This window comes from Epithele typhae, assembly GCF_022376455.1.
Source record: "Epithele typhae strain CBS 203.58 chromosome Unknown BXZ73scaffold_1, whole genome shotgun sequence".
NCBI classification, from domain to species: domain Eukaryota; kingdom Fungi; phylum Basidiomycota; class Agaricomycetes; order Polyporales; family Epitheliaceae; genus Epithele; species Epithele typhae.
The window spans coordinates 870,680-895,130 of NW_025954192.1; the positions used below are offsets into that span (position 1 = coordinate 870,680).

General features: G+C 60.4%; 12 protein-coding genes across 12 annotated transcripts; 5 read left to right on the forward strand and 7 right to left on the reverse strand.

Annotated features, from left to right (window-relative positions):
• Window positions 1-216: 216 nt before the first annotated feature.
• BXZ73DRAFT_37743 (uncharacterized protein) lies at window positions 217-899 on the reverse strand (the record flags this gene model as incomplete). Its single annotated transcript, XM_048018071.1, has 2 exons — window positions 217-456; window positions 621-899. The coding sequence occupies 2 exons, from the start codon at window positions 897-899 to the stop codon at window positions 217-219; spliced, it is 519 nt and encodes a 172-aa protein (XP_047883803.1).
• Window positions 900-1,091: 192 nt separating this feature from the next.
• Window positions 1,092-2,058, reverse strand: BXZ73DRAFT_95586 (uncharacterized protein; the record flags this gene model as incomplete). Its single annotated transcript, XM_048026834.1, has 4 exons — window positions 1,092-1,553; window positions 1,610-1,672; window positions 1,714-1,855; window positions 1,910-2,058. The coding sequence occupies 4 exons, from the start codon at window positions 2,056-2,058 to the stop codon at window positions 1,092-1,094; spliced, it is 816 nt and encodes a 271-aa protein (XP_047883804.1).
• A 782-nt stretch (window positions 2,059-2,840) lies between these two features.
• On the forward strand, window positions 2,841-4,695 carry BXZ73DRAFT_95587 (uncharacterized protein; the record flags this gene model as incomplete). The annotated part of the gene is made up of 10 exons (XM_048026835.1): window positions 2,841-2,857; window positions 2,913-3,069; window positions 3,128-3,145; window positions 3,193-3,288; window positions 3,351-3,377; window positions 3,433-3,530; window positions 3,588-3,596; window positions 3,649-4,158; window positions 4,209-4,352; window positions 4,407-4,695. The coding sequence occupies 10 exons, from the start codon at window positions 2,841-2,843 to the stop codon at window positions 4,693-4,695; spliced, it is 1,365 nt and encodes a 454-aa protein (XP_047883805.1).
• A 664-nt stretch (window positions 4,696-5,359) lies between these two features.
• BXZ73DRAFT_95588 (uncharacterized protein) lies at window positions 5,360-6,212 on the forward strand (the record flags this gene model as incomplete). The annotated part of the gene is made up of 3 exons (XM_048026836.1): window positions 5,360-5,415; window positions 5,480-5,767; window positions 6,047-6,212. The coding sequence occupies 3 exons, from the start codon at window positions 5,360-5,362 to the stop codon at window positions 6,210-6,212; spliced, it is 510 nt and encodes a 169-aa protein (XP_047883806.1).
• Window positions 6,213-6,677: 465 nt separating this feature from the next.
• Window positions 6,678-8,446, forward strand: BXZ73DRAFT_86278 (putative oxidoreductase C terminal-domain-containing protein; the record flags this gene model as incomplete). Its single annotated transcript, XM_048024145.1, has 8 exons — window positions 6,678-6,808; window positions 6,860-6,927; window positions 7,002-7,044; window positions 7,105-7,818; window positions 7,876-7,980; window positions 8,039-8,141; window positions 8,200-8,275; window positions 8,334-8,446. The coding sequence occupies 8 exons, from the start codon at window positions 6,678-6,680 to the stop codon at window positions 8,444-8,446; spliced, it is 1,353 nt and encodes a 450-aa protein (XP_047883807.1).
• A 158-nt stretch (window positions 8,447-8,604) lies between these two features.
• BXZ73DRAFT_36981 (uncharacterized protein) lies at window positions 8,605-9,724 on the reverse strand (the record flags this gene model as incomplete). Its single annotated transcript, XM_048017921.1, has 2 exons — window positions 8,605-9,211; window positions 9,366-9,724. 2 exons carry the CDS (start codon window positions 9,722-9,724, stop codon window positions 8,605-8,607), a joined length of 966 nt encoding a protein of 321 aa, XP_047883808.1.
• A 218-nt stretch (window positions 9,725-9,942) lies between these two features.
• On the forward strand, window positions 9,943-10,440 carry BXZ73DRAFT_72934 (uncharacterized protein; the record flags this gene model as incomplete). Its single annotated transcript, XM_048021816.1, has 1 exon — window positions 9,943-10,440. One exon carries the CDS (start codon window positions 9,943-9,945, stop codon window positions 10,438-10,440), a length of 498 nt encoding a protein of 165 aa, XP_047883809.1.
• A 5,318-nt stretch (window positions 10,441-15,758) lies between these two features.
• On the reverse strand, window positions 15,759-17,188 carry BXZ73DRAFT_95592 (Swi3-domain-containing protein; the record flags this gene model as incomplete). The annotated part of the gene is made up of 3 exons (XM_048026837.1): window positions 15,759-16,391; window positions 16,449-16,571; window positions 16,622-17,188. The coding sequence occupies 3 exons, from the start codon at window positions 17,186-17,188 to the stop codon at window positions 15,759-15,761; spliced, it is 1,323 nt and encodes a 440-aa protein (XP_047883810.1).
• A 203-nt stretch (window positions 17,189-17,391) lies between these two features.
• BXZ73DRAFT_95593 (DUF858-domain-containing protein) lies at window positions 17,392-18,523 on the forward strand (the record flags this gene model as incomplete). Its single annotated transcript, XM_048026838.1, has 5 exons — window positions 17,392-17,485; window positions 17,537-17,553; window positions 17,622-18,280; window positions 18,351-18,452; window positions 18,508-18,523. The coding sequence occupies 5 exons, from the start codon at window positions 17,392-17,394 to the stop codon at window positions 18,521-18,523; spliced, it is 888 nt and encodes a 295-aa protein (XP_047883811.1).
• Window positions 18,524-18,776: 253 nt separating this feature from the next.
• BXZ73DRAFT_37645 (adenylate kinase) lies at window positions 18,777-20,212 on the reverse strand (the record flags this gene model as incomplete). Its single annotated transcript, XM_048018054.1, has 6 exons — window positions 18,777-19,052; window positions 19,105-19,297; window positions 19,356-19,420; window positions 19,472-19,580; window positions 19,641-19,746; window positions 19,999-20,212. The coding sequence occupies 6 exons, from the start codon at window positions 20,210-20,212 to the stop codon at window positions 18,777-18,779; spliced, it is 963 nt and encodes a 320-aa protein (XP_047883812.1).
• Window positions 20,213-20,875: 663 nt separating this feature from the next.
• On the reverse strand, window positions 20,876-22,203 carry BXZ73DRAFT_37470 (NAD(P)-binding protein; the record flags this gene model as incomplete). Its single annotated transcript, XM_048018014.1, has 6 exons — window positions 20,876-21,237; window positions 21,302-21,505; window positions 21,593-21,848; window positions 21,922-21,979; window positions 22,036-22,090; window positions 22,152-22,203. The coding sequence occupies 6 exons, from the start codon at window positions 22,201-22,203 to the stop codon at window positions 20,876-20,878; spliced, it is 987 nt and encodes a 328-aa protein (XP_047883813.1).
• A 481-nt stretch (window positions 22,204-22,684) lies between these two features.
• Window positions 22,685-23,973, reverse strand: BXZ73DRAFT_95595 (RlpA-like double-psi beta-barrel-protein domain-containing protein-containing protein; the record flags this gene model as incomplete). The annotated part of the gene is made up of 6 exons (XM_048026839.1): window positions 22,685-22,707; window positions 22,760-22,957; window positions 23,011-23,090; window positions 23,146-23,633; window positions 23,696-23,788; window positions 23,842-23,973. The coding sequence occupies 6 exons, from the start codon at window positions 23,971-23,973 to the stop codon at window positions 22,685-22,687; spliced, it is 1,014 nt and encodes a 337-aa protein (XP_047883814.1).
• Between the last annotated feature and the right edge of the window lie 478 nt (window positions 23,974-24,451).

Sequence of the window (24,451 nt, forward strand, 5' to 3'; positions counted from 1 at the left end):
CATGCAAAAAGATAGAACAGAGTCGAAGGATGAGAGAAAGGGTGCGGGCACCTGGACTGACACCGTACCAAGGCATCTCTGATGTATGGCTGTAATGTAAGAGACCAAGATGGCCAAGTGCCAGTACGTCCCAGGAGGTGAACACGTACGGGACAAAGGATCCATGGCGTTTTTAATACGTGGCCCTGCCTGCTCTGCTCCCCTCGCGCTCGCACTTCACGCGAACGGCCGCGCGAGGCGGGCCCAGAACCGCTCGTATCGCACGCGCGCCGCGAGCGCAATCGCCGCCCAGTTTCGACGCCGCCAGGACCCGCCGTACGCGTCCAGCCGTGCGTTCTCCTGTGCGACCCAACCGGAGTAGAACTCGGAAAGCGCGACCTCGCGCTCCTCAGCGGTCGTGTCTTCCGGAAACGCAGCAAGTACGGCGTCCTTTGCGGCATAGAAGCGTGTGTTGCTCTGTGAACGTGAATCGTCAGAGATAATGAGCTCTCCCGAATCAGACACGACAAAGAAGGTCGTGGAGGCTGCTTGAGGCAGGAATGGGAGGAATTGGTGGCAGGATGGGATGATGGTTCGTATCGCGAACACGACACAGCAGGAACGTCGACACATATGCTTACCTCCCTCCAAAATGATTCGTTGAATGCGTCCAGCTCCTGCCGCTGCATCTTGAGCTGGTACTCACGCGTGTCACCGGTGAACTCGCGGAGCGAGTACGGGTGTCGAACTTGTGACGGCGGAGGCGGGGGCGCGTCGTCGTAAATGACTGGCCGCATGTGCGAAACGGGGTCGGGAGGACCAACGAGATGCTGCCGTGCTAGCGATGCATGTAGATGGCGTGGCGACGCATGGCGGATGCGGAGGGCAGACGATGGGGGCGCGAGTGGAAGTCTGAACATTGCAGTCCCTGGAAGAGATGCTGGACGCCCAGTATGCGACTCGGCTTTTGCCGTGTAGCTCTGGCATGTTGATACTTCGCCAGGAGACACGGATACTGGTGAAAAGAGTGCATGTCCCGTATCATTATAGTTTGCGATGTAGTACTACGAGGCATCTACAGAATCCACTCCGGCCACCAAATAGGAATCTGGCTAATGGCCGTGCGCATCCTCGTGCGCATACTCAGCCGACGGCGCGAAAATCCCGCCGGCGACCCAAGAACCAGCGAGCAATGCGAGCAGAGACCATGCGCCTCTCTGCTCGTCGCTGTTCAAGGGGCGAGAGGAGTTTGGGCCGGAAGGAGCACCGCCCAGCTCGATTTTGATCGAAGGAAGCTTGATGCTTCTCGGGACACCAAGGTCCTCCGCCATACCCGCCATGACGTGACCAAGCTGCGTCGAGGGCTGCCTGAGCAGCTGAGCATCGAATGTTGGCGGAGGAGTTGACGGAGACGAGACCGTGGAAGAGGGAACGTAGACGTTGTGCGTCGGTCCACCGCCAGGATGGGTCTCCGCACCGCCGACAACAACGACTTTGGGATCGCTAGAAGGCGTTGAAGGAAGGCTTGACGAGTCGTTGAGATTGTGAGAATTCCACGAGTCAGGGAGAAGAGGCTGGAGCGCAAGCGACTCAGGCCGAACATCCTGAATGCGGAGGTAAACGGACTTACAATCTGCATAGGAATCTCAGGCTCCGGAACGGCAGTGTCGGGGATCTTGATGTCCATTGTGAACTTGGCGTGTACCGGTCAGCCGAGGCAGGGACACCAGGAACCTCGGTGGGTGTTTCGAGAGGTCCTGCGGCAGAGGCATAGCGAACTTGAGACGACATCGGGGAAGGGGAAGGCTCCGAGGCCATCACACTTCGGTAGTCGTACTGCTTCAGCCGAGTGACCAGAGTGGCCTTATTCCCAGAACTATATGCCAGGGCTCTATGGGCAGAGTGTATGGGGACAGAAGAGTGGACGCACGGAGACAGCCCCCTGTTTTTCGCCTCCTTCTTAAGCTCGGCGACAGTCTCATTCTCCCAAGCCTTGGTAAGAAGAACGGTGGAGACGAAGCCCCGCCGGTGGGAGGAGGCGGCGTTGCGAAGGGGCACGCGGAGGGCGGCGCGGTGCATGGCGGTCGTGGAAGGAGGTGGACTCGCCGACACAGACCTCGCGCGCGGCCCGCCAGCGAAGCGTCGGGCGCTCGTGTGACGTCATGAGCCATTGGCAACATCTCACTGCCCACAGAACGCTGGCCAGCACCCCGGCCGCCCCGCATGGTGCGCAGCCAGCTAAACATGACGATCTCATATGGGAAGAGGCGGGGCAGAACGGGAGCCTTTCGAGGTTGATCGACAGGCCGATCGAGCACTCCGCCTGCCAAGTTCTGCCACAAAGTCCATGGCCCGTAGTCTCCCCTAGGCAGACCCTCTGACGAAGCATGGCCAGGCATCTTTACCATCTTTGCACACACTCCCAGATAGCGACAAAGGCCTGGAGCGTCAAGCCGGTCCTCGCGGAGCATCAGTAGATATTCGATCTGACGCATGAGGCGCCCCGGATTCCGGTCCGGGACGGCGAGCTCGAAGACGAGATCAGCGCTGAAGACGACGAGGACAGCGCCGGGCTCGGCGTGTGGGCGACTGCGCGGACTGGGCGAAGGGGAGCGGTAACAGCCCCGGGCCATCTATCGCCATCGCCCCGACTTATCTGCTTCAATCGGTCCTGCAAAGCTCTCTTATTCGCCTTTTGATTTTCTCCGCCTCGTGCTCCCCGCCGCCTCGTGCCCTCGCTTGCCCTCTCTCCGTGACTCCGATAGCGCATATTACTAGCCTCTCCGTCATCTCATCCGCATACAGCCCTCCAGCCCTCCCTATTCCCCGCTTGCCTCCCGCCCTCCGCCGCGGTCTGCACCATGCTGCACTCCCCAAGGTCCGCCTCGTCTCAATCTCGCCCATCGCTTGTCTGATAATCGTCTCTCTGACAGCGGGTCCAGCGCGGGCCTCCCCACCCCACAAGGGTTCTGGGGCAGGTTCAAGACCCCCAAAACAAACAAGGATTCCGACATGAGACAGGCGACTATGGCCCTCACCCGCCAAAGGTTGCTCACGCTCGCTTTTGAGGACATGGAGACTATTCGTATGGTGAGTACACATCTGGAACCCTTCACCACCCCGCCACTCAAATCACTGCCGTGTAAAGCTTCCGAACTCATACATGGTGAGTTCGCGCGTCTGTCCGCATGGGCTTGCTAACAAGCAGCGCAGGAGCTCGACGCTCTCGCGCGGGACTGGATCAAGCCTCCCCCTGACATCATATTCGCTTTGCGAGTACCGATTGAGTATGCTTCACTCAACGCCGCGGTATGTCGTACCTTCTCTCCTTTCACACGCGCTTCGCATCTCATCATCTTACCCTATAACAGCGTTTAGTGGCAGGTCCCTACATCTATGTGGGCATTTCCCTCTGGTCTCTCCCACCCTAATCTCACCTGGGATCATGTTTAGCTCACTAGCGAAGATTCGTACCAGATTGCAACCATGGGAGTGCAAGGTCTGCGGGTGGAAATCGTGTGTGACGCGCCACCACCGCCGGACGACCCTCCGTGAGTAGTGTGGGATTCTCTTGCATGCGCTCTATTAATCCTAGTTCATACGTACAGACCACCCCCGTGAGTCTACACCTGACATGTAACTCGAGCATGCGCTCAATTGTTCACTCAGACCCCCTCCGGTACTCGAGATGCCTGGAACTTTTAGCCTCGAGCTCGCTCCCGGGCAGACCGTGGCTCTCGACACTACCATCAGCTCCGACGAGCTAGACATGGCGCGCATGGAAGATGGTACTACCGTCGATGGGTCTTTTTGGGGAAAGCTCGATATTGTACATGATGGTGACGACCACCGCATGGAATTCTCCGGCACTCGCATCCAGAACACCGAAAATGTCTCCACCGACCTCATCATCGACTCACGGGTCCTCAACAAGTTGTCCTATGCCGCAAAGCCCGCGACGGCGAAGTGCCACCTGAGCATCCTCGCACCGGGACAGCAGTATGCCGACGTGATCCTTTCTTTCTCTGCGCTCTGGAAGATGGGAGTGACATGGCCACCCGCGGAGCCCTTGCCGGACAACCCGAGCAAGGTCAAGTGGTTCCTTCGTGTTCATCCCGGTGGCGCCGTGGAACACTTCGAGACAGAGATGACGGCGACGTCACTTTACTACGAGGCTATGTACGAATTCCCGTCTTGGCAAACTTCCTGTCGTACTGATCATCGCGCAGTCCAGAGCCAGGGATGCTAGATCCCCAAGAATTCATCGCTCCTAGAAATGGCTTCGCTATGTCTTTCCGAGACTTCGTGCCTCATCTAATGCGAGTTTTGGACCAACTCGGAATGTCAATGTTCGCTCGCACGACATTTATCAAGTATGTTTGGACCCCGTTGCTTCTACTTCGAATTGCTAAACTGTAGCTCTCTAGTAACAACATGGCCTCATTCTCTTCGCATCGCAACATTGCTTACCGCTTCATGTCTCCTAGCAAGATTGCGGCTGCCATTGACATCTCCGTCACGGTGGAGAACTGTGTATTCACACGACTGTTCCTCATGTGGCGGGGCGTTACGGAGGAAGAGCTCAGTCTATTCTCCGGGGCGGGGGAGAAGGAGGCGAACGCCGCCAACTGGCGCGAGGTCGTTGGCTGGTCCGAGCTCAGCAAAGACCCCAACCACTTCCGTGTCCTTGAGACAACCATTCTCGAGGTGACATAGATTATTCCCCATCTGAATCGCGCTTCTCTTTCTCCAGCTTTCCGTTACATATACCACCCAGACCCGCTGTCACCCAGTGTTTTCCCCCGGTCTTGTGTTGTCCCCTTTCTGGTCACCGTCACTGTAGTCTTATGCTTCAATTAGTGTTGTATTCTGTGCGCTGGTGCGCCGACGTACTATCCAGTCTTGCCCCCTCTCACCATGCCTCCCGTAATGCCCACACTAACGACTGGAATACTCTACTGCTTCTCCACAGACAGTGTCTGCCCTGTTTGCTGTCTTCGCTGTCGTCTGTCCACATTAGGACCATGTGTAGCCTTGAAACTCTCTCGCTCTTGTCTCATGCACCATGTTTCGACACATACGCTGTACATAATGCATATACGGCCCTCAATAGCAGCCTGCCTGACGACGTCGAGTCCAGGATCCGAGCGCGAGGGCCGGCATCCGGGAGGTCGCGGTGATCAGCGCGATCGCAGAGCGGAAAGCGGTGCTTTGTACATGCGTGGAGTGCCGGGCGTCAAGCGGGCGTGATCAACTGCAATGTCATGGAATCGCGCTCTAGCACTCTGACCACCGTCTCTGCTTTCCCCTCGTGCTCTCACTCTCACTCCCTTGACCCCCTCTCGCTCCTCCTCCGCCCTCCAATCCCGCTAGACCGATGATGAGCGTTCCCAGCCAACCCCAGCCCCAAAACGGGCTCGACCCCGCCGTGCATGGGTGCGTCCGTTCGGCGCGTCCCTCACACGCGTCCCCGCTGATCCCGGCCTCGGCCCTCCGCCAGCAGGCTGCGCAAGGAGCCGTCCGGGATGTCGCTGAACCGCGCCGGGACGCCGCTGTCGGCGCGCGCGGGGACGCCGATGTCCGTGCGCTCGCACCAGACGACGGGGCAGGCGAGCGGCGACGGGGAGTACTACTACGACGACGACGACGACGTGCTGGACGACTACACCCACGAGCGGCTGCCGACGGAGCCGCCGCGGATGGACCTCGATCTGCCCGTGTCCGACCTGGACCTGACGGTGACCTTTGAGTCCATCCTGTCCGAGGGCTCGACGCCCGCGCCTGAAGAGTGAGTGCTTGCCCCCTCCTCCCTCCCCCTCCTTCGGTCCTTGTTCGGCCTGGCCTCCTTCCTCGCCCTTCCCCGCCCGCCTCGGCGTGTGCACGCGCCTTTTGGGATGTGTTGCGCCGTCGCTGCGTCTGCGGCTCGCCGCACGTAGTGGAGTGTCGCACTCCGTGGCCGGGGCAACGGTCGAGTGCGGCGGGTGGCCGGATCGGGGAGAGAGCAGGCGCCTATCGAAGGAGGCGGTTGTGTCGCAACAGAGAGAAGCTAACGGGCGGCTGGCGCCAGGACGGAGCGAGTGACGAAGCGGCAGAGCAACGTGCTCAAGCTCGCGGAGCAGAACGAGCGGCTGAAGGAGGAGTTGCGGGCGATGACCGAGCGGTTGGAGGCGGCGGAGCGCAGACAGCAAGACCTCGAGTCGCGCGCGCGGCGGTCGCTCGAGAGCGGGCACTAGTCGCGCTCTCGCCGCGGCGACACACACGATGGGACCGGACGGCGCGCTGGACTGGGTGGGGCGTGGAGGGACGAGGACGCTTGCGAGGCGTGTCGTTACATGGAACGGGGCAGAACTAGAATCGTTAATCCTACTTGGACGCTCCCGCCGCGCGCAGGGAGGGTCGGTGTAATTGTATTTTCGGATGTTTCCATTTCCATCCCAGTGCGCGCAGGCGCCGGGCGCATGGTCAGCGCATTGCGCGCGCGCGCGACGGGCTCGTGCGACGTGCGGGACAGGAGATGGAGATGGATGATACGCTGGACGAGAACATCGATGGGGATAAGCGCGGCGGCGGCGAGCGACGAGCAGCGGGGCCCCCGCCCCCGCAGCCCCACCGTCCCCAGACGTCACTCGTTTATATAGCCACGCGTCGAGCTATATCTCGCCCCGCACCCCCTCTCTGCCACCACCACCTCCTCCACCATGTCGCGTCGCCCGTCCGAGAACCCAACCTCCTTCCGCCGCCCTTCTATCTTCGACGGTCCCCGTCGCCAGTCCGGCGCGTCCTCGCGTCGCCCCTCCATCGACCCCTCCCGCCTCATCCCCATCGACAAGTACGTCCACCTTTTGGCCGCGCGCTGCTCTCATTAACTATCGCGCTACAGGGCCTCGCACGTCGGCGGTTCTGATGACTTCAACGTCGTCTTCGTCGGCGCGGGCAACATCATGTTTGGTGTGTTGCCCCCACCCGCCGCCCGCCGCGCGTCGCCCAAGGCTGTCTGCTAACTCCCCCTGCGCCGGTGCCAGGTTCGGACGAAGGCCCGTGGAACCACTCCTTCCGCTTCGAACAGTGCGCCTTCTCCCTCTCCCGTGCCGTGCCCCGTGCCAACCGCTGATCATCCCCCTACAGCAAGCTCGGTCCACGCCTCAAGGTCGTCGCGCTCATCGACCCCGCCATCGATCGCGCGACCACCGTGCTCGCCAAGAAATGCGAGACCTTCGTGCGTTCCGCGTATGAGAACACGCGCGTCTTCAAGACTCTCGAGGACTTCGTCCGCAGTATGGATAAGCGCGACACCCCGCATGCCGTCATCGTCGGCTCCCCGCCCATGTTCCGCGGCACGCTCCAGCCGGGGCGCGACATCGAGACCCAGATCCTCAAGTACTTCCCCGGCGTCGCCATGTTCATCGAGAAGCCCGCGGCGACCGGGCCCGCGAGCGAGCTTTCGGAGGCGTTCGCGGTTGCGAAGAAGATTGCGGAGGCGGGCTCGGTCTGCTCGGTCGGGTACATGCTCCGCTACCTGCGCGCGGTCCAGATGATGAAGCAGATCATCAACGACAACAACCTCACCGTCATGGCCACCATCGCCCGGTACGCGTGCGCGTACGAGGCCATCGCGAAGCCCGACTGGTGGGACAAGTCCAAGAGCGCGGGGCCCATCATTGAGCAGGGCACCCACTTCTGCGACCTGTCGCGCTACTTTGGCGGCGAGGTCGACATGTCCACCGTCAGCGCGCACTCGCTCGATTGGGATGAGAACGCGGGCCAGCTGTCCAAAATGTCGATCGACGAGAGCGCCATCCCGCCCGAGAATAGGATCCCCCGTGTGACGGCGGCGACTTGGTGCGTCATGGATCTGCGTCTCTCGAATCGATGCTGACGCACTGGATTGGTCTGCAGGAAGTACGACAGCGGGGCGGTCGGAAGCTTCACGCACCTGTGCGCGCTCCAAGGTCACGACTACAGCTGCGAGCTCGAGGTCTACGCCGACGGCTACCAGCTCAAGTGAGTGCTCGCGACGTCATTGCTGGACGAAGGCGGCAAAGGGTTGACCATGACGTAGGCTTGTGAACCCTTACGTACAGCCCGTCCTCTATATCCGCCGGCCGGGCAGCGACCTCGAAGAGACGCACAGGTTCCCTGACGATGATCCGTTCTTCTCTGAGGTAAGGGCATTCTAAGATGAGATACAACGAAGGCCGCTGATGCACCTTGCACGTCAAGATCTCTGTTCTGATTGACAACATTGAGGACATCGAGGAGGACCCTGAAACCGCCCAAATTCTGAGCACATTTGAGGGTGCGTTTTGCATGTCTCATCCTCGTTTTCCTGAAGTTGATGAAACGCCTTTCTGCAGACGCCTGCAAGACGTACGAGCTTACCTGGGCTATTCGTCTTGCCTCCGAGAGGAGCCGCGCTGAGCGGCTCGAGGCGCAAAAGAAGGCTGCTGCCGAAGCCCCAGCTGCATGAGAGCTCGTTAATCGGGCATTGAATGTAGGATCCTCTTGTGGGCCTTGTATAGACATGACTGCCGACGGAAGCGATCGGTTGTATAATACATCGGTGATATGACCCAAGACGATATCCGTATTGCTACAAAGATGAGAAAGCGAGAAACCCGAGTGCTATCAACCAAGACGTATGTTTTCGCGCCGTTTTGCGGTGGGCTGGGCGGAGACGCCAGCCTCTCCATCCTCCGGTGCTTCTTCGAGGGCAGCTCGCTTGCGCTTCGACCCGGCATCCGCGCTCTCGACTTCTGTCGCGCTATCCTGAGCCTTGGCGAGAGCTTCGGCTTCAGCGGCGGTCTCTGCGTCACGCTGGGCATCTTCCAGGGCCTCGGTCTCAGCAGACTCCTTAGGGTCGATGGCGGACTTGTATGGTAACCCTTTGGCCTTGAGCATGAGCCGCCAGTGCATCTTGACGTGGTCCAGCGCCGTGCGCACCGTCTTCATGGTCTCTTTGCACCCGACACAAAGCATGTCTGACTTGAGGATCGCCTGCAAGGCGGGTTTGTTGAACTTGATTTTCTGCGGGGACTCGAGCTCGGTCTGCGTACGCGGGGCCGCGAGAAAGGGGCGCACCTTGGCGTACGCGACATCGTCGAGGTCGCACCAGCTGAGGACGTCATCGAGGTGGAGGAAGAAGCCCTTCTCGGGGTGGAAGCTGTTGAAGTGCACCTTCTTCTTGATGTTCTCTCCGGCGAGGTCTGAGGAGACGATGTGCAGGTGGACGTGTCTGCAAGACGGGCGTGCCCGTGGTCAGCGGCGAAGTCACTCGGCGGTGCGAGGGGCAGGACAGGGCGGGGGTGGGGGCGCGAGTTGCGCGGGGGTCAAACGCGTGGGTGGTCAGACGGACACACTTGAGATGCCTCAGCGGGAGGGGGACATACTCCATCGACGGCAGCGCGTGGAAGCCGACCTGGATCGGCCACTCCGTCCCGTGCTCCTTGACCATCTCGGCGCGGACGGTGCGGACGACGGCGTCGGCGTCGGCGCGGAGGCGCTGCAGGAACGCGCGCGCGCCGTCGCGCGTGCCGAGGTGCTGGAGGAGCGTCTGGAGGTCGGTCATCTGCGCGGCGCGCAGCGGGGCGAGGATGCGGGGGAGGAGGAGGAAGTGGTACACGCCCTTCGGGTACGCGTCGAAGACGGTGAGCGAGCAGTCGGTGTGCGTGAGGCGGATCGCGTCGGGGAGCACGCCCGGGTCGGGCAGCCCGGCGTACGTGCGCAGGATCGTGAGGCCTGTGTACATCTGCGCGGGCGGAGAGTCGTGGAAGTTGCAGTGCCCGGCGCGGGGGTGGTGGTGGTGGCACGGAGCTGAGGGGTCGCGCGCTCGTTCAACAACGGCCTCATGCAACTACTTAGGGGCCACTTGCCACAGCTTGCACCCGACCTTCATGATGTTGTCCTCTCCACAAGTATCCACTATAAGGGTGAGCCGGCCACATTGCGTCTCTGGACTGCTCACTGATGACCTTCAAGACGAGTCTGGGCCGTCAAAGGTCCCCTCAGGCGACCGTCAAAGTGCCTCCGAGTCCTAGGGACATCCCTCCCCTTTCCTCGTCGACTTGTACAGACCCTCCTCTGCCCCACGTCAACTGCAAGCCCTTCCCCCCCATATTGTCCAAGCAGGAGGTGTGGGCATATGGCTACCATTTCGACCACATCAAAGTTTACAAACGGATGGCTGAGGAGAATGCGGAGTTGGAGAAGATCACACCAGAGCACTTTGCCATTCAGCTCCCGGCCCATATACGCAAACTCGTCGACACCCGGGGTAAGGCCACCGAAGTTCGCCTGATTGAGGGCAAGAATGTGAACCACCTGACCCCAGACTTTGTGGTAACATTGTTCCGGTTGACGGCTAAGGCGATGGCCGATCTCCCACTGGAGGAGGACGTCGAGGTCATCTCAGACCTAATGGGGTGTGAGCCGGAGTGGTGGCAGGTCGTGATCTGGGACATTTAGTGAAGTGACCACATCTAGGGGACTTGCTCTGTTTCTCATCAATTTCGTCAATGTGTCTCACTCATATCTTGTGACTGTATGTTTCTCCTTTTCATATCATGTGTTTTCACTTCCCAGTGAGGCAATACCAATGCAAGGGGTGGGCATGTCTCATGGCCTACCGTCATTTTACACATCCCTACCCACACGGCTCCCGACGGTACACATTGTGCTCTCACTCTCACTCTGAACTCGGGCTCAGCTGGCTCACAGTTGTGCTGTTTGTGATGCTTATGCATGAAGTTGTGTGGGCAGTGCTGTCGACATACATGTTCATGGTCGGCCTCACACAGTGTGACAGCAGTCCCCCATCACCTTCATCACACGTTTGTGGAGATACTAGAGATGAAATAGATTCATTCTATGTCACTACAACTTGGTGGTAAGGCAAAGCGGGCAAACGCAGGTGGAGGGCAACACAGAGGAGGGCCGCGCGCGCAGAGGAGGCGCTCGCCGTGGAGGTGGGCGCCGTGGAGGTGGGCGAGGCGCAGGAGGATGGTGCGGAGGAGACGGGCGACGCGTGCGCGGGAGAGTGACGCGGAGGAGGGCAGAGGTGGGCGATGGCGACGCGGATGCGGGCAACGCGGAGGGCTAGCAGGAGGGGGCGACACGGAGGTGGGCGAGGCGCGGGCGGGCGGCTCGAAGGAGGGCGAGGAGGAGGGCGGCGCGTGGAGGAGAGCGGCGCGTGGAGGAGGGGCGGTGGAGGAGAGCGGGCGTGGAGGAGAGCGGCGCGTGGAGGAGAGCGGCGCGTGGAGGAGAGTGGTGAGGAGGAGAGCGAGGAAGAGGGTGATGCAGAGGCGGAGGGGACTCGGAGGGCCGGGAGGAGGGGGGAGATGTCCGGGCAAACGTCCTGTCGTAGTTGTCGACAGGGCGGCAGAGGGATGGGTGGGCGTTGGGAATGCAGGAGGGCGGAGCGGAGGACTCACCAAAACTAGCGCCGCGGCACATTGTCGCAGCCCCCATGTTCCTGGCAAGCTCTGTAATGCGGTGTGTTCGTCGCAACTCCGCGGCCGGGAAGGTGGGCGAAGGACGGGATCGAGGTCGAGGGAGGGGGAGGGGGAGGGGAGAACGGTGGCACCAGGTGGCACCGTAGTCTATCGCAGACGCCTGCGGGATGTCTCGTCACTGCGGCAGGCGTCGCCGGGCTGAGCTGCGACCTCGGAGGGGTCGCCCGTCTTCGGACGCCCCGCCTTCGCGCGCCGTCCCGCGCCAGACGTGGGGTTGAAGCTGCTGGAAGACGAGGAGACGTACTAGCCGTGCTCGCCTTGGACGACTGTGGGGGGCTGCGCGCGCGCATCGTTGGCAAACAATAACATCGCGGGATGGAACGCATCAAATTCACCACTATCGCGGGCTCCGCCGGGATCAGTGGGGCGAGGACGCGACCGTTGGCGGGAGGAGGAGGAGAATGAGGAAGCGATAGAGGGGGCGCGGTGGGATACGGGGGTGTGGGAGGGAGAGGGAGAGAAAAGAGGAGGGGATTGTGAATCGGCGACCGCACGCGCGCGTTGGCTAACCAAGCGCCTCCGCGCATACCCGCGGCACTGGTGGCCACGGGTGCGGGTTTTCGCGGGTACGGGTGCGAGTCAACTCAAAATGACCCGCGGGTTGACCCGTAGTACTAGTAGTGGCCGCGTGCAGGCGACAGCATGCCTTCTTTGTTGGACTTGTCTGCGAGGTACTAGGGGATGATCATTCCTCACTCCCAGATCATGAAGTCGCTGGCGTGGTCGATGAGCGTCGATTCGTCGAAGTGCGGCCATTGGGGTTGTGATGGGTGTACATAGGGGCCTTGAAGAAGGTGCGCTCACAATTTGACATGGCCGCCGAGAGCAGAGAGCTTTTCCCCCTTCCTCGACGCATCGCCGTTCAGTGTGCCAACGTGCGGTCCCGTCTTGCAAGCGTAATGTGTCATTCGGTTCCAACTTCAGGTACTGGTGCGCGGAGGGAGGCTTTGCAGGCGATCCATGTAGTGTCAGAAATGGCAACATACAGAAGGCATTCCGCCACTTGTAAAATCGCCTGATGCCGTTGAGGGATAGCATAAGCAAGAACATAGTAAACTCTCCGCAGCGTGCATACGACCGGTAAATCGCGCAACCAGTGAGGTTGCAGGAAGTCTGTTGTGGTCCGTAGATACAAGTTGAACCCAACGGCGGAGGCTGAGTTGGCGTGAAAGGTTCCTCGTCATCAACTCTTGTATCTTGCTCTGAAAAAGGCTGGAAAACAGATGAATACTGCTATGAGCCTATGAGCCTTCGAGTGGTATTCTCGTGTCGAGAATTGGCCCTTTGTAACCATGCAGAAGGACGCGAACATCGTCCGTAAGGAAAGCACCAGAGATATCGGACACCCAGAAGGAGATACTGCCGCGAGTGAATGAGCTGATGGGTCCATGGCCGGGGTACGGTCGAGGATGTGAATCGAGGAGGTAAATTGAGGAGGCAGTGAATTGAGGAGATATATCGAGGAGGTGATGGTCAGTTGACTGAGATGAATATTGAACATGGTGCACGGCGGGGACGGGGTAGGGCAGCTGGAGTGGACTAGCGGCGAGGGAGAGGGGAGGAGCAAGCTGGATGAAAGTCGCGGGGTGTGGTGGCTGCGCGCGGCGGCGGAGTTGACTTTCGCGGCTGGTTTGCAGCTGTCGATCACCTCCGCTTGTGACGTGCTGCCAGCCTCAGCCTCTTGCCTCTTGCTCTCACTCATCTCTTGCTGCTCACACGGCTCTTCATCTTGCTTTTCGCATTCATCCGCATTGTTGGTCTTGCCGCAGAACTGGATCTTCACAGCACGTCTCGCCTTAACTTGCGGCTGCAAAATTGCCGGATCACGGCCATAAATGCCCCCCTCTCGTCTGCCCTTAGGAAAGGGACACTCTGGCACAGGCGAGGCATCACGAAGAAAGGATGTCCCCACGCTGACGGAGAGAGGTGGTCAAGAACAGCATGACGGACCGGACGCGAACGACCAGCCCGTCATGCTGCTGTCTTTAGCGAAACCTCTGCATTTTTCAGCCACAGAGCAAACTTGGACGGGCTTACTGGCTATGTCGTCCGTTCTATGGGCCGCCAGGGGCACCTCAGTTCGCGGAGACGGAGAAGCGCACGCGATGAAGCGTCGCATGTCCACACAGGTGTGTCCCGCCATTGGATGCTTGTCCTTGTCCTTGTGGATTTCTCTCTCTCTTGCACTGCCCACGACTTGCTGTCACTCTGCCGTGGTCTTGTTTCTGCGAGACGCCATCCCACCTCGACAGGACGGTTGATGAGGTGCATTTGAGCAGCATGGGTTGGCAGCGCTTGAGGGGATCTTATTCAACTTGTTGCATGTCTTGGATTGAGGCAGGCAAGACGTTTGGTCTGTGGTTGACGCGCACTTTAGTGTCCAACTCACTCTCATGGTTGATGTCGTGGTTAGACACGCACCGTCGTCCACCACTGCAATTGTTGATTGGCGCTGTCACGATCGTCACGCGGCATGCGCGCTTCGTTGAGTGTGACCGTGCTCCGCCGTTGAATTCAGCGGCAGGACACGGCCAGACACCGAAAGACGACGGGTCAAGGGAGGGCGATTTGCTTGAGAAACGTTGTGCATTTGGCTTCTATTTGTGCAATGGAAACGAGATACTGCTGCGAATCAACTGCGCATAATCGTATCTGGTCGGTCACGGTTCTCCTCAGGGACCTCTCCCGTGTCTGAGTAGTGCAAAAGGCATGACGATGTACACTACTCACAGCTAGTGCTGATATCACACAAGTGTTTTATGCTGTCTTTGACATCAGGCGAACTGCCGACTGCCGTTCGCCACCTCTCCTGCGCGGATATTACATGGCGTGCTGCGGCGAAAAGTAGCTCGGGCGTACGGCTGTGGCGTTGGTGTTGGCGTTGGAGGCATAGACGCAAGAGGTCGGTAGAGGATGCCGAGGAATGTTCGCGGAGGTGAGGCATGGTGGGGGGTATGGGAAGCTGCCTCGCGTGCGGCCTCCAGCGCGCGGTAGTGTGCGAGGCGGATGCATGAGGGCAGCAACAACCGAACCAAACAGAGATGCGCATCTTCAGGGTCGCGACGTTATTACGCTCACTTCGCCGTCTCGCGTGTCCTAAATGTCCAGGGGGCTGGCCCTCCGTCCCTTGCGCTCCTGCCACGTATCTACGCCTGTAGAAATCCCCTCCTTCTCTAACTTGTTGTCTCATATCCTCGTAATACATGTGGCGTATCGACCCGCCCTACCCTACCTTCACCACCATGGCATTAAAAGCCGACTCTCCGACCTTCGACCCTGCACGCTTCTACTCGACCCGCACAAGCTTTTTGGAAAGATTTCACGCGTACCCTCGCCCTCAAGAACAGAGAGAACAGGAGTGTTTCACGGTGTGTTTGTTCTCAGCCGTGACGTGCTCATTTTTGACCCTTCAACTCCGTCACAGAAGACCGTTGACTATCGATACGACGAAGGGATGAAGGATACGGCTTCGGAACCTGCGAATTCGGTGAGTGGTTCATTTCTTCCTTCCTCTGGAACTTGATGGGACCGACAGCACCATTGGCGTAGCATCAAAAGTCGCGCTGTGAGGAAATTTCTGACCCTCAGCGGTCAAGCATGGAGGAAAGGTCGTTGGCAAACCTCGATAACAACTCCGACGCAGACCTAGCTTTCGGTCGGAACCGCAGTCGGTACAACAAGTCCATCAGGATTTGCACGGTATGTAGTCATCCATGTGAGAATGTTGTGCCCACGTCGAACATTGGTTTCAAACAGGGCATAGCCAACGCTCTGCGACAGGTAATGCGCTGGCCTCACGGCTTCCACTCCCTCCAAATGTTTGAAAAACAAGACGAAGAGCACAAAGCCAGCACAGGTTGAACACCTTGTGTCGGTCGACGTCGCAGTAACACCATCCATCGCAAGTTCTTCAACGCTCCTTTGAGCCGTGGTTCCGCCGTGTTTTTCTCCACACTCCACGCCTCATACATTGCCCCTTCTTTCTACGTATACCCCTGCTATAATCTTTCCGGTCGTAATTGTTTGCTGTCGTAGACTGCACTTCATCTGTATCAAGTAGTATGGTTGATCGTCCTCCTATGTCACCTTATAACAAAACGGTTACGTATACTCTTGTTTTTCAATGGCCGACCTCCAACTTCGTGCAATCGTAGTCAGAAGCAATTCATGAATCGTTGATCCAGATTCCATGCACCGACGAAGTTGGAGGCAGCCCAGATTTGATCAATTTTGTTCCGAATCCATGATAACATACAGCAGGAAGCCAACCTCCTACTCATCCAAGTACATATCGTCCCAATAGTCATCATCCGCCGTCTTCTTCGCGCTCTGTTGGCCTGGAGGATCCGTTGGCGGGGCGGGTGTCGCTACTGAGCTCGCTGGGGCAACTGCTGGAACCTTCGTTGCCGCTTCAGCCTCCATCTCAGCCTCCCTAACCAAGTCCCACATGTCCTCATCTTCTTCTGGTGGTGGAGGTGCGGAGGGTTTTGAGGCCGGTGGCTGACCCTTCGATACTGTCGGCTCGTTAGACATGTCGCCCATCATCGCGTCCCACATCGCCTCGTCTTCGTCTGTGACTGCGCTGGACATAGCCGGAACGGAAGTAGTTGTTGAAAGGGACGGGCCCTTGGTACTTGTCCGTCTGCGGGCGTTTTCGTCGTCATGTATCATTGCGTCGATGTCAAAGTCGTCGAATGCCAGCTCCGATGCGGAAGACGGCGGCACAGACGGCCCTCGAGACGGGGATGACCGCTCGTTGTCCGTGGCGAGTGGCACGTCGTGGTCTGTGAGCCGCGCCGCGGTCGCGTCGTGCTCGTCCTTGTCCGAGTCGTCTTCGCCCTCTTCCTCGGGCTTCCTGCCGTTGATAAGCCCGTGGAACTCGTCTCTCCACGCGCCCAGCGCGACCTGCAGTAGAACCAGATGAGGGGCTCGATCAACAAAATGCATGAAAGGCTCCCATACCTGCAGGCGTTTCGTATGGCAATGTTTTTCTACCCTTTGGACAGTGTCTGAGAACTGGCTCGGCGGGTACATCTTGTGTCCCCAGAACTGATAGATGTTCAAGAGCCTGTTGAGGTCGGACACCTGTAGTGACTCTTAGGACCTCTCCCCGGCATCGCAATAACAAAACACACCTCATGGCCCTTGCCCTTCGGCTTGAACTCCTTCGCCTGCTTCACGAGTGCGGGGAACCCGTCCGGTCCCAGCAGCCTGGCCTGGTCCAGCTTTGGCCTCTTTTTCAGCCCCACCCCCGACTTTCTCTTCCCCGCATCCTTGCCTTTCCCTCCCTCTGCTTCCTCTTCGTCGTCACCTTCTGGAGGTGGGGAGCTGCTCGGCAAGATCTGGTGCGGCGTGTACGCCAGCATGCCCTTCTCCCCCGCCTGCCGCTTCAGCGCCTCGAGGTCAAGCGAGGGCGGGAGCTCCTGGCGCGCCGTCGACGGGTCATCCTCGAGATCGTCCCAGAACGCGTCGATGTCTGGCTTCTCGGATCTGGGGTTCGAGACGTAGACGGCGTTGCCGGAGGTCGCGGCCTCGCCCTCCGAGTCGGAGTCGAGGAAGAGGGCGGGCTTCGGCGCGCGGCGACGTCCCGCGCGCTGGGTGGGCGCGTCGTCTTCGTCGTCGCTGATCGTAATCGGTGGGAGTGCTGGCTGCGTGGAGCCCACCTCCGCCGGCGTGTCCCAGATGTCGTCGAGCGAGGCCATGGCGGTTCAGAGAGGTGGTCGGTGAGAGCAGGGGTCACGCGCGCGTGGGTCAGACGCGTCGCGTGCCACAGACGCGTCTGTCACGCGTTTCCGCGTCACGTCTCATTTGCGACGGCGGGCTCGGATTGGGATCTAATCTGTTCCCCACCTTCTCCCTCAACGTGGTCGTCCTGCACCCCTTGCTCGTAGCCATCCCTTTCAGCATGGAGACACCCGACACCGTGCTGCCTGATCCAGACGTCGAGGACGGGATCAAGTATTGGACGGCGCAGCCCGCCAACTACGACGGCGTCCTCGGTATGTGCCCCTCCCTCTCGCCTGCTCCGCGGAGGTGATATTCATCGACAGGCGGCTTTGGCACCGGCGTACGTCGACCCCCGCACTCAGACACCCCCGCCTCGGCGCCCTGACGGTCCGAGCCTCTCCCCCGCAGTCGCTCCCCCGCGTCGACGCCCTCGGCTCCCGCCAGCTCCTCATGCACCTCCTCCCCGAGCTCTGCACCGTGCCCTCCGCCGTGCGCCGCCTCGACGCGTCCCCCGCGTCCGCCCTCGCGCCCCGCCCCCGCGCGCTCGACGTCGGCGCGGGCGTCGGGCGCGTCACCTCCGACGTCCTCCTCCACCTCTTCGCCGACGTCGTCCTCGTCGAGCCCGTCGCGCCCTTCGTCCAGGAGGCCCTCCGCCGCGGCCGCGCCAGCTCCGGAGCCGACGGGGCGCACGCGGACACGGGCGCGGACGCGGAGCGCGCGCCGTGGAAGGGCATCCGCGAGCGCACCAAGAGCGTCACCTTCGTCCAGGCGACCCTCCAGGACTTCGACCCCGCCGCGCCCGTCGCGACCGCCGCGGGGGTGACGGTGCTCGGGCGCGTGGGGCGCGTGCCCGCGCCGGACGAGCCGGCGGAGGAGAAGTTCGACGTGGTGATGTGCCAGTGGTGTCTGGGCGCGCTGAGCGACCCGGACCTGGTCGCGTTCCTCCGCAAGGCGCGGGCGGCGTTGCGCGACCCCGCCCGGGGGCTCGTCGTGGTAAAGGAGAACTTGTGCTCGGAAGATGGGGGCCCGCGAAGCGTCTTCGACGAGAGCGATTCCAGCCTGACGAGGTGCGGACGCGCGGATTACAATGAGTAGATGGTGACCGAGACTGACTGAGGGACAACATCGCATTGACAGATCCGATCTGGCTTGGAAGGAGTGCTTCGCCGCGGCAGGATTGAAGATGGTGTACGAACAGATTCAGCTTGGCTTTCCAGAGGGATTGTATCCCGTCAAAATGTCCGTGCACATCCCTCGTTTTACTGAGATATCATTGACCTGCCTTTCAATGCAGGTATGCTCTGAGGTGACGATCGTGGCGCTCCTGCTGCGACGGTCGACAGAAGAAGCATTATTATTCGACTAGAACTAGGGATCATCTACTGATACACAGAATCCAGAGCAGAGCGGGGTAAAACAGTGGCATGAGTGCACAAGAGAAACAACGTAACCATGCGTGATACCATGAACGTCGTGAAAACCAAACCACGGAGCAGAGAGCAGGGAGCATCGACTGTATGGGAAGTCCATGTAAAATGAAACAGTGAACGTCAGCGAAGGGTCTCAAACTGCAGTACTCTTGCCGTCCATGTGGTCCCGGTCACTGCGAGCCAAGACCGCGTCTGACAGACTGCTGCGACGCTTGCTCTCAATACGCTCCCTGACTGAAGGGAACTTCGAAAGCACGGTTCCTTCGAGCTGTGGCCAGATCTCGTCTGATGTTCGTCCTGCGAGGGTGACGAGCTTACTGGGACCTACATGAGCCGACGGCAGCGCGTAGTAGGTCAGCAGCGGAGACGTCGAGGCATAGAATTGCTCCAGGCGACGAGCGAAAACCGCCTGGGTGGGGTGTAAGAAGAAGGATCCGAGATAGCAAAGCCACTAAGCATACCGGATTGTCGTCGGGCCGCTTCATGAGAGGCTCGCCGGTCTCGTCGTCAAGACCAGGGACCTTTGGTGGGTTGTAGGAAAGGTTGTAGACACGCCCGGATGGGAGATGGACCCATCGGTCCGAGATACGGCCCAGGATGACTTCATCTGGGACATCCAGGTTGACAATCAAGCTCAAGGGGTTGCCCTTCGCCCTGTACGTATGACATCATAAGCGAGCCGCCGTGCAAGTCGGAAGAGGACAAAACATACGCAAGGTGGTCGTCAAGAAGCTTGCCCTGTCCTAGTGTCCGAGGGAATCCGTCCAGAATCCAATGCTGAAGGACCTCGTTAGAACGACCCGCGAAACCGCGCGCACATCCTCTCACCCTATTGTGCAGCGAGTCCAGTTTGCTTGTCACGATCTTGAGCATGATGTCGTCCGGGAGGAGGCCTCCGGCAGCCACGATCTCCTCCGCAAGGACACCGACCTCGGTCCTGTGTCAAGCACCCCTGAGCACACCGCACGACGCACAGCCGACGAGTGCGCCCACGTACTTTTCTGCAATGTGCTGCCGGAGGAGATCGCCGGTGGAGAGCGAGACGATCTCGTACTTTTTGACCAGCCGGGATGAGAGGGTGCCCTTGCCGGCCCCAGGCTTGCCTAAAAGCCCGAGAAAGAGAGTCAGCGAAAGCACGCACGTTGCGCATGGGCAGACCCGAGAAGTGAAGGAACGATGTGCATTGCAAGTCGTGAAGGGTGAACTGATGCAAAGCAAACTGCGGCCCCCCGCACTATCCCAATGCCCAAGCGCACAAGACGTCATGCCATCGCACTCATTGACAGTACGACCGCACACGACCGCACCCACTCCCATGTACGCTCTGACGCGCGAATTCAGACGGGGGGACTCACCGAACATGATCATCCGGAGGAGCTTGCCGTCGTGCGCCGGGACGGTCTCGTCGCGCGCGGCCGCGCCGAGCGAGAATGACACGGCCTTCTGGGGCGCGGTGGAGCTGCTGATCCCGCGCGTGAAGCCCAAGGCATAGCGTGCCTGCGCGGCGACTGCGACGGGGGCGGGGGCGAAGTGCAGCTGGGCGGGTGCGCTGAGGACGCGGGCGGACATGGTGCGCGTGACGGGGACCGAGACCGGGCGTGCGGGGGCGGGCACCTGCGACCTGGGATCGAATGTGTGAGTGCAAAGACGGACGGGAACGGGGCAGGTGGGACGGCGAAACAGGGTGAGTTATAGTGGCTCGGTTTCGCGAGGGGCTCACCTCGAGGGATAGGAGGGAACGGCGGGAGGAGGCGGCGGCGGAGGAGGAGGGAGAGAGGAGAGAACGGGAGGGAGCCGCGTCGGATTTTCTGGGGTGACCCCAACGGACGAGCTGCCGCGTCGAGTGCGCTGAGGATCTGCCCATTCTCACCGATCACGCGAGTCTGACTCTGGCCCACAGCCGCCCGCGCGCAATATGTGTCATGCCATCATGTCCAGGCCAGGCCAGTCTCTCAATCCACCCTTGCCCCGACCGCAGTCGACGCGCGACGACCTCGCTGCCGACTCTGGTTTCTGCGCCCGAACGCTCGGCGACGAACGCTACGCGGCCATCATCCGCGCCTTGGCCCGGGCTCGTCCTTCAGCAAAGTGAGTCTGCCAAGAACACCCGCAATTGTCCTCGTCTCTTCCGATCGACGGCCACACCAAGACAGCGCAGCGATGTCGCAGTTAACCAAGTCAGATTCCCCTTCCTGGCACAAGGATGCACTCCGAGGTGCAAAGCAGAACTAACTACGCGTGCCCCACCTGCTGCTGCCCCCGCTGGTGCCACCCAATGAGCTCCCGCATCCCCTTCACGCCATACGGCCCCCGCACGTCCTGCCGCCTGTTGTCCGCCGCGATGCACACCGCCTCCGCGACGTGGTCGACGTGAATGGGCGGGATCGTCAGCGCGCGCGCCATCGCGTCGAACCCGGTGTCGAGCGCGACCGCGCCAGGCGCCGCGCTCCGCGGCAGGACCGCCCCCAGCGTGCGGAGCACGTTCGACGGCGTCGGGAGCCCCGCCGGCAGGCTCGCGTGCACCGTCGCCGAGAGGTCGAGCAGTGCCGCAACGGGTGAGATCAGCGGCCGGTAGTGCGGGTGGTAAATGAGACCTATGCGGGAGGGGGGAGGTGGGCGGGGGCGCACTGGGGAGCGGAAGAGGAAGACGGAACGTACTGGGACGGATGTAGACCCCGCGGAAGCTGGGGTGGTCGAGCATCATGCGCTCGATCCCGAGTTCCGCCTCCCGCTTCGCCTCGATGTAACCCGACGGGACGAGGGGCCGGTTGCAGTCCTCCGCGGAGATGTAGACGAATGCGCGGGGGCCGGCCGTCCCGACCGTCGGTGTTGACCTGAGGAACTGCTCGCACACCCGCAGTGCTGCACACCCGACGAACGCGAGCATTCCCCGACCCAACGCAACTGAGGGGCCGCTCGAATATACGCGAGAGGGAGAGGACGACGCACCGGTGTCCCTGTTCACAACCTCATAGCTCCCCTCCTTCCTCTTCTGCTCCTTCTCGAGCGGGTTCGCCGAGCGACTCGAGCCCGCGATCCCGGCGGCGACACTGCTCACGAAATGCGGCACGTTCCCGTCCTTGATCGCACTTTTGTACCCCGACTTCTCAAACAGCGTCCCGATCGTGTGCACCACTGCCGTCACCCCGGGCAAGAGATGTTGGTACGTGTCCGGCTGGAGCGCGTCGCCCTGGTGCCATTCGACCTGTGTATGCGCGTGGGGTTGAGGTGTGCCGCGTTGGGAGAAGATGAGGGGAAGCAGATGAGCGAACGCGCACTTTGTGGACCCATGCGGGTGTGTGTCCTTTCGGTGTCTGCCATGGTTTCCCCGACGGACTATATGGAGCATGTCATGAGATTTCCTTAACGTGGACACGTTCTTGACGGCGCACCTGACACTGGCGACCTGCATGCCGCGTGCCAGCGCAGTCCGACAAACAGCAGACCCTGGAAAGAACGAGGCCTGAGCGGGACCGCGCACGAAGACACAGCACGGCTCGCCACGCACCAACGAAGCCGTTGCCACCCACGACGAGGATTTTCTGGAGGACGGGTTCCATGGCAGGAGCAAAGGACGTCTGCCCGCCAGTGTCCCCGACCGTCCAGCCACACGCTTACGGGCCGTCGACGTCATCACCCGCCTCAGATCTCCATCTCGCCCGTGTCTCTCCATTCTCTCTTCACCCCTGGTGGCCAGCGCACGAATCCAAAGATGAGCAAACAAGGAACACCGTGTTTCGAGTCCGTAGCCAGCTATGTACAAGACGCGACAGCAATGAATCACGATTGACTTGCATAATAACAATATCTCGAAGAGCTATACACCCGTGAACAGCAGCGGCAAGGGGAGAAAAGCGTAGCGTTATGATAAGCAGCGGGAGCATGATGCATCCACCTCCTGGGTCGTAAGTCTCGTGCGACCCGCCGTCATCAGCTTCCAGACGATACGCAGGGCGCTAGGCCGGGGACATGCCCCTTTGAACAATCATCAGAACAGAACGGGGCAAGGAAACTGAGGGAACCAGGGATGGGTATGGCAATTTACGAGATGAACTGCCAGGTGACTGTAAACCGAGTCAGTATATCCTTCGCTCAAAAGTGTGGACCGCTACGTACTGGGAACCTCGCCCTCCTCCTCGGTGGCAATCTGCATGAAGGCCCCAAAGGAGAGATCAAGATCGTGGCCCTGGGTGCAAGTGGGGCAAGCGTCTGCAACGACCGCCTCGACGGTCTTTCCGTTCTTGGTGTTGGTCAGCTTGATCTTGCGGCCACAGTTCGACGACTTCGCGTTGATGTTGCCGTAGAGCTCGGTCTCTGCATTAGTTGTCAGTATCTTCTCAGCAGGAGTACAACAAACCGGTACTGACGCAGGGCAATGACGAAGTCGCTGTCCTGGTGAACGATTCCACAGGCACCCGCTTGGCCGAGTTGGTAGAAGAACGTGGCACTGCAAGTACCACATTGAACATCTGATTCAACTCAGGAGAACCGCACGAACTCACTCTCCAGAGAAGGTGCTGCTACCAGACGTGGCAGTGCTCGACTTTGAGGTCGAAGTGGGCGAAGCCTTGTGGGTGGAAGTAGTGGGCGCCACGGTGGAGGTGGTCTCATCCTTGGTGGAGGTGGTTTCAACCTTGGTGGAGGTGGCCTCGACCTTGGTGGAGGTGGTCTCGGCCTTGGTCGAGGAGGCGTGGGTGGACGTCACGGGGGCCGCCGACGAAGAGTGAGAGACCGAAGTTGAGGTAGGGACGGCAGAGCTGGTAGAGTCGTCCTCGTCGCAGTCCTCGTCGTCCTCGTCATCGGTATCGTCACAGTCGTCTTCGTCATCGCCACTGTCGTCCTCATCATCGCAGTCCTCGTCGTCACCAGTGCTCAGGACCTGGGTACCGGTGGCGGTGGCGGCAGACGCGGTAGAGGAGACCGCGGTGGAAGAGACGACGTTGGCAGGGTTGCAGTAAGCCTTGCGGTTGCCCTGGAGCGTCTCGGTCGACTGTGAAGCGCAAGTCATGTCAACGCCGGGGATCAACGCCGGGTCATTCAATAAATTTTTACCAGCATAGGGTGGCAGCAGTCGGCGAAGAACTGCGTGTCGTGCTTGTCCTCGCAACCGAGAGTCTCGTACCGAGTGTGGTACGTGTCGTAGGGCTGATGTCGCAGTCAAGATGTGCGCAAAACCCAAGCCAAACGAGCGAGCGCACCTCCAGGTAAGGCTCGTAGTAGGTGGCAGGCTTCTCCGTGCGAGCGTGACGGACGTGCTTGCCGGGGATGACGATGGCGGACGCGCCGGAAACAGCAGCGGAAACGACAGCAACGAGAGTGAGGAAGTGCATGGTGACGTGTGGTCGGTGGGATTTAGTCAAATTAGGCGCGGGGGGGTTTTGACGCAAGGACGCGGAAGCTCAAGGAATGAGAGCGTAGAGACCGTCGGGATTATAAGAGAGTGAGTGCTACAAGCGGGCGATCAGTCGCTACGGCGGGGGAGGAAGCGGACACGAAGGACTCACCGTCGAAAGCACGCCTGGGGGGCGGAGAGAAACGAGGGTGAAGACCGCGAGGTGAACGGACGGGGAACAAGAGCTTAGGGCCGCTGCCGGGTTATATAGGCGGCGGCATCGCCGGAGACGCCCGCAGCCGTACAGCCAAGTGCTGATTTTTGGGCCGCGTAGATCAGCCCCACTGAACGATCTACCCGCCTCGATCAACGGGCTCTGCCTGAGTGTCGCCCTGGAGGCCTGAGATCTGAGACCCCCGACGTCGTCGCTGCCAGCGCATACCCGCCGCGGGCCAGCGCGCACAGGTGTGCTCAGG